Source organism: Gymnodraco acuticeps, unplaced genomic scaffold (genome assembly GCF_902827175.1).
Source record: "Gymnodraco acuticeps unplaced genomic scaffold, fGymAcu1.1, whole genome shotgun sequence".
Taxonomy (NCBI): Eukaryota; Metazoa; Chordata; class Actinopteri; order Perciformes; family Bathydraconidae; genus Gymnodraco; species Gymnodraco acuticeps.
Window position 1 is genome coordinate 3,221,421 of NW_022989977.1, and position 7,623 is coordinate 3,229,043.

At 36.9% G+C, this 7,623-nt stretch overlaps 1 protein-coding gene across 1 annotated transcript; it reads left to right on the forward strand.

Moving 5' to 3' along the window:
* The first annotated feature begins 775 nt into the window (after positions 1-775).
* Positions 776-4,949, forward strand: apom (apolipoprotein M). The gene is made up of 7 exons (XM_034211345.1): positions 776-992; positions 1,750-1,889; positions 2,255-2,325; positions 3,271-3,405; positions 4,515-4,613; positions 4,706-4,733; positions 4,852-4,949. Exons 1-6 carry the CDS (start codon positions 879-881, stop codon positions 4,717-4,719), a joined length of 573 nt encoding a protein of 190 aa, XP_034067236.1. The 5' UTR covers positions 776-878; the 3' UTR covers positions 4,720-4,733; positions 4,852-4,949.
* Positions 4,950-7,623: the final 2,674 nt, after the last annotated feature.

Here is a 7,623-nt window from a genome sequence, read left to right on the forward strand (position 1 = left end):
ACTGATATTCATTAATAAAAACATGATTAATTTAGATAAAATCATGTCTAGTGGACATTTGTTGATCAGTGGATTTGATGTAGGAAGCTGTTGATATCAAAATGTGTTTCTTCAGGTGTAATCTGTAGACAAGCTAGTTGTTTGACACCACCTGGTGGAAGTATTTGTAAAACTGCAGTGAAACATCTCAGATATAAGTTTACATCGAGATAACTTATATAAGAGATGAGCAAGTAGGTTGAATCAAAACACATTTAATGGGCCAAAATAATGAATTCTCAGAAGTCAAAAAATGTGTCTGCAATTCTGTTTCTCAAAACCTGATAAGGACAGAAAAACAAGGTGATAAAAACCACAGTTGGCTTCGCCTTCGAACAAGTAGTTAATGATTCCTAGTAGATGTATGTCGACAGAGTCAGACTTATTTATTCAGGACATTCTCAAACAAACAAGTTAACAATGTTTTTTCTTGTTGATATTTCGAAAAGGATACATGAGGTTGTATCATGGTGGTTTTCTTGTCAATACTCACTTTCTATCATTTACAGCTTTTTTAGAAGTGATATAAAAGAAATGGCTTCCTCCTGAATGTGACGGTGACTTAGTCTTTGTGGAGAGTTTTAAGGATATTTGAAAACAAGCTTGCTTAGTGAAATAATTATTCATTGACTATAAATGTGTTTCACCTAAAGCCAGAGGGACAGAGACTGGCCATATTTCATTGCTTCTTCTGAAGATCAGGGGTATTACGGCCCTGCATGTTTAATCATTTACCTACACCCACTCTCCTTTTAGACATGTTGGCACAAATAAATTGTGCCCTGAGGAAAAACAGACATTCTGATCGGGTTGTCGAGTATAAACTCTGATTTGCAGTTATGTTGGCTACAGTATTATCATATGTTCTGTGTTTATATGGCTTGTTGTATCAGGCCTTTGTTCTTTGTTCGGTTCCTGAACAGTTGCCTGCCAACACTGTCGACCATCAGCAGGTGAGAAACCAAATATATAGATATTCTGTTTATCAAAGTGTAATAGCTACTCATATGATATAGATTATTATGAAAAAGGTAAAGCATTTGATGTATGTCAATGCCTTTGTGTATGGATGACTATCCAAGGAAACTCCTTTTTAAGAGAACAATTGTAATTTGGGACACATATAAGCTCATTAATGTTAGTCTTCAGATTTTTGTGAAATGGTTTACCCACCTTAAAAATCGAATTCAAGGACTTTCCAGGCCCAATTAATAGTTTGAGAAATGGATCAGGGTTACTTTTGATTACAAATGTACCAAAGATCACTGAACACATTTAAAAAAAGGCTTGAATGTTTGAACCCTTTCAATGTTGCTGTGTTGCTGTGACGGTTCACTCCTTTTCATAAACTGCACAGTAAAACATTTTTTGTTAAAGTTTAGTGATGGAGCACTTTCAATAACCCTTGTTTATAAATGTCTCTTTTCAAAAACCTTTAAGGCTTTAATTTCTTCCCCACCTCAAATTCAGAAACGTTTAAAGATTTCAACAACCCGAGTGAATTATTGAATAATTAAAGCAATGGGATTTTCTTTAGATGCATTACTGAGATAAATTCAGAATGTGGTCCGACAGAGAGTCTTTCCTCCCCCTATGTTATTTCATACTGTAAGTCGTATCATGTTTTTCCGCATTGTTGGTTTCCACCTTTAAATAGGTTACGTTTCTGTCGCCCCACACTGTCAACATCTGTGTCTCCTTCTCTTTCAGTTTCTGGGGAAATGGTACTTTAAAGCAGCAGTCAGTCAGAGAGAGGCTGACATCGAGAGGTTCAAAGTAATGGACAACATGTGGATCACCATGGAGGAGCCGGTCAATGACACACTGCTGGTGACCGGACAGATGCGCATGTGAGGCAGCAAATACACACATTAGCTTATAGTGAATACATATCAAGAAAAACAAGAAGATGTTTCTCAACCCATCATGTGAACATGAGATCAAATACTTATTTTTCTAAAACTAGTATGAAATGAAGAAAGAATATTACCATTACAACTATAAGGAGGTGAAACTGATTTACAACATGTTAAAACAGGACAGAATAGAACAACACATCATAAATAGATACCCGACTTAGGGAAGTGACGCGGTGAAACTGTTACAGATGTGAAAGTGTGTTTCAAAAATGAAAGTATCTTATGATGTCATTTTGTGATGAAATATAAATCTGCTACATACTTAAGGTGTATTTGTTTTTCAAATCTTCTTTTAGAGGAGATGATTGCATAAAACAGACCTGGACCTATCATATACTTCCTGAGAGAGATGATGTTGTACTGGAAGGTAAAAGCCCCATTTGTATTCGCAGATTCAAACCATACAGATCAAAACACTCACACACACACAGAGAACTGAAGGGATCAACAGGTACAGGCCCTGGAGACAGAAGAGGCATTGCACAAGGGAATTTCATGCCAATGTTAAAATAAATACAACTTCCTCCCAAAGCATTAAAGGGATTTCGTTTGTTTCTTTTATTCTTAGCAGGTGGGAAAACCCCTGAGTGTTTCTGTAAAAGCAACTGTAACAAACTCGTCAAGTCTAATTCTTAAATATTGCTGTTTTCATTGTAGAACAAGTAGTATGGGAAAAATAGATTAAAATCATTTTCTCCATCCTGACTGGTTACAAAGTTTAACTTGCCTAAGACTATTTACAAAATGTTTCATTGTTATGGTAAACTACATTCTGGCCTTTCGTAGAAAAAAAGATAATTCAACATATGTATAACTTACGCACAAAGAGAGACATTGCGTAACTCAGCACCACAAATTACAACAAGAAGCTTTTTCCCATTTGTAGTATTTGTTTAGAGCCTCAAGAACAAGTAATCAAACAAGAACCGCCTTAAGACTCCATTCCCAAATTGAAAACCCAAAGAAACGCACCCTGGGGTTTTAATAGTACGTTTTGAGTGGACAAGCAATTTTGGTTTGGGAAGTTGTGAGCATACTACTGGATAAATGAGTCTTGTAAATAGGTCAAGATGTTTGAAGCATTCATAATCTATATCTATGTTTAGTTTTTTAAAACATGTCCAAGCGTCTTGTCCAAAGCCAATGTAGCAATTGTGTTGAGTCACCTCAAACCAGCGAGAGTTTGTTAACGGATTCATACGTTTGCTATTGTTAAGCGCTCATTTACTTCAATTCATCCAAACTTTTCTACATTTTTTGTTCACACTGATCACAATTGTTGCCCCGCTGCTGTCTTCTTGTTTTGATGCAGGATTGCCGAGGCAAAGGACCCTCCTCTGGAGTGGCAAGTGGGCCAACTGCCCCGAGTGCATCATCATCCAGGAAGTAGAACCACCTCTAAAGGAGACAGACTCAGAAGACTCCCTCAACAGATACTTGCTCTATAGTAAGTGTTCGGAAAATATCACTCATCACCGGCTTAGTCTTCATTATCAGGATACATATTATTATCCTTGCAAGAATGGAAGTTCAAACCGGAGAGACGTGATGTAAGGAATACATATTTATTGTTTACACGTCATATGAATGAAATGATTGCCATGATAATACAAAAGGATAATGCTGGTGTTTGGCGATTAGGCCCCGGTTTGCAGGATAATCATTCAGGAGGGAAAGAACCGCTCCGATGAAATCCCCGGGGTCTAGACACTGGTGGTGGTGGTGATAAGTAGGTGGGACCGGTCTGAAGAAGGAAGTTTAGCTTTGTCCTGGAGGAAATGGGAGACGAGAGGGGTGGAGGCGGGTTGCGTGTCGGCACCTGAAATGACAACTGACAGGGAGGAAGAGCAGGTATTTAAGGAATTTAGCCTGTGCAGCAATTGGCTGCTGAGGGGTGACGCCCTCGTATTTAATGAGGGAGGAAGGGAGCCATAGAGTGACGTGTGAGTGACTCGAGTTAGGTCTTCCTTATTGAACTTGCGCTAAAGCTTTCATTAGTCATCACATACAGGGCTGCGTGGGTCAAAAAGCCTAGCTAAGACCTACGTCAGAAATGCTCTTGCTTGTCATATGTCTATCTCCAAAGAGGCTGAATCATCATGTTAATCGTCGTCAGGATGTAATCATACACCCTGTTACGTACACAGGTACACATGTGCTACTACTATTGGAAGAGCACATTCAGTATTTTCCCAACAGTAAGACTACTCTTTAAGTTATTATAATGCCAATTTTAGCCTTCTCCCATACTATTAACAAATACTAAAGTTACAAACCCATGACATTTGCAAAAAAGCCTAAGATAAGCCTTGTTGATCACCAGAGGGCAAATTCAGTATTGAGTATTATTTATATTAGTATATATGTTCAGAGTATTATTTTGGAAAATAGTGTGAATTTTCCTACATTTGCTGCTAGGTGATGGTCTTAGGTAGACTGTCAGCCCACTGCACCAAAACATTTGCAGTGGGCTGACAACTACTGAATTTCCACACAGGGATTAATAAAGGTCCATCTTATCTTATCTTGTCTTAAAATGTTTGCTTTCTACCCCAGCGCGGCAGAGTGACGTCAACCATGAGGTGGTGCAAGTGTTTCTAAATAACCTGGCTTGTCATAATGCGTCTGCAAGTGTCAGACTACCTCAAGAAAAAGGTTTGTTGTTTAGATAAACAAGTCAAATTAAAGAGGATGCTTTTGAATCTAAACATATTATTTGAATCTAACAAGAATGTCTCCATTTGCAGAGTTTTGCACCTAAATATTAACAATGAGGTAGGAATGAATATTAAATCTTACTCCCGCTGTCCTTTCTATGAATTGTCTTCACTTAACATGGGCTGTCCTTGTTGATTGAATTAACTGTCTCTTGGTTCTACACAATGTCTTTCAGGAGCCATGGACATCTTAAAGGACAATGCAAATATGTTTATCTTTTTACTGTATAACGGTGAAACAAATAAAGGAAAATAAAAACATTGCTTGAGGAAATGTTGTATTTAATTTACTTTATACAATAGGAAGAATGACTACCAATATTAGAGCTATAACGAGTAGGGAAATGAATCAATCAGTCCGAAAGAAAATGAATTACCAACCATTTTCATAATTGGTTAGAGGTATTATGTTGTGCAAAAATGTCATACAATTGCTGTTTTAGTCTCTTATATACGGAGCCCGTATCCTAAAGGTTCATGGAGGGAGAAAATGAATGAATCTCGTGCGCACAAGATACTTTCTTATGGTTAGACACATCGAACTGCCCGATTATTACGCCATATTATTAGTTTTATGAATAAGATGTCTGGTCGTGAGGGCGTGTGTGTGGTGTGTGTGTGTGTGTGTGTGTGTGTGTGTGTGTGTGTGTGTGTGTGTGTGTGTGTGTGTGTGTGTGTGTGTGTGTGTGTGTGTGTGTGTGTGTGTGTGTGTGTGTGTGCGTGTGTGTGCATTTGTTTTCAGAAGATATTAAATATAATGTATGCACTGCCATTTCCCCACATAAACATAACAGTCTGCAATGAAACGGTTGTCCTGTGTGCTCCACTTCCTACTTGGCGCACCGGTAACTCTCGTTCGCACGAGATACATTGCTTGAGGAAATGTTGTATTTAATTTACTTTATACAATAGGAAGAATGACTACCAATATTAGAGCTATAACGAGCAGTGAAATGAATCAATCAGTCCAAGAAAGTATCTTGTGCGAATGAGAAAATATCTCTTGTGCACAAGATATATATATATTTTTCCATGAACCTTTAGGGCTCCGTACTTATATAACAAAGGTCCTGCTTTTATGTGTTTTATTGGTTTTATCATATAGACATTACATATTAAATTAAATACCTTTTAAATTGATAGTTTTAGACATTAAAGATCTAACCTTGGAATGTAAAAAACTGTGATGGATATTGTCCATTGTTTTTTGGAAAACAATTAACAAATTATTTATTTATTAAGAAAATTAGCCGCAGAATAGTCAATAAATGAAAAATAATCATTAATTGCAGCCATAAAAAGCATTTTACAAACATCAAATGATATCTTAAGTTAGTTGTGTTTGTTTTATTTACACAGAAGTGAAGCCACCCATGGTGTTGTTTTTATTGTCATACACTTATTAACACTTTCGGTCCAAACAACCAGAGATGATATAGCTCGAGTCGAAAAAAACACCCACAACCACCCTGCCAAAAAACCCGGGGAATTACCATGATGCAGCTAAACAGAAAAACCTGTTCACAAAACTTGAATGAAGGTAGCACGACTCTCTTCTGTTTTTACACTGATTGCACACTCAGATTTATATAAATATATTTACATATTTTTCTGACAAATGCCAAGAAAAAGATGGTTTATAAGGACTGTATGATATTACAACATTATTGGTCATATTTTGATACATTATTGTTTTGTTATATTGGGAATGCATCTCTTACGGGAAGTGATGAGTATATCTCAGAACAAACAGAAGGATGCTATCAGCAGAAAGATGTTTGTGTTATGCTCCTGTTGTTAGGACAGCAACTGTTCCTCAAGGTGATTACGTAATGTCTTGTCTCTGGGAAAGGGGAACCAACCCAACTCTGCAACTGTTGTATACAGGAGTACATGTGTTGTGTTAACAAAGCACAGTCCCTTAGTAGCAGAAATATTTGCGAGATTGAAAATATATATTGATATCCCATCATCGACTTTCTCGGGCTAGTTTGTCTTTAATTGTCTTTGCTTGGTTAACACGTTAGACCAGTTTGCCATCTTATTCTTTGTCACAACTCACTGTTTAGGTTCGTCACCTGATTGCTCAAGCACAGTTAAAATACCAATGCAAACACTCATTTACATGTACAGTACGTGCCCATCACAACAACTGACGGTATTAATAGCAAAATGGAATTGAAGTATCAAAAGTAAAATACTCAAAAGAAAAAAGGAGCACTTTATAATCATAGAAGACATTATTAAATGCTTAATACAAATGCATCAGTGTCTAAGCAGCATTTCACTGCAGCAACTAGTCATGGTGAAGCTTATTTGGACTAACTTAATATGCAAAGACATATCTTTTTAAAGTTGAACTGCGGGACACAAGATATTGAAGTGTCCACATCACACTTGAATAAGTTACAAATTGGGCCGGGATTGGCTTCATGCTTATACCAACATATTGTAAAGTCAGTTTCAAGGTGAGCAGGATGAAACCTTCCTTCTTTAGCAGATGAATATGAAAACAGGTGTCAAAATATGAAGTATGAATATGAATATTGAAGGTCAAACCTCCAAATGAAGTAACAGTAAACAAAGCTCATCATTCAGTGAACTACCTGATCACAAACAGTTTCAGACAAATAGAGGAAGTTTAATTTCCCTTACGGGTATCACAGCAATGAATGACATGATTTACTTAGTAGATTATTTTTGATACTATTTCATTTGTGCCAAGATGAGAGCCTTGGATTTATACCACAGTATTACGACGTGTGACAATTCATCATAGAACTGAATGTAGATCAAAACTGATTCAAGATTATTTTCCTTGCTTTTCCAATGCTGATGAAATTAGGCATTTTAAAGTTGGGGCTTGATGTTCTTTTCATGGATTCATATTAAAGCATGTGCTTGTATCAGCAATGTCTCAATGTATGGAACAACAAAAATCAGTGGGA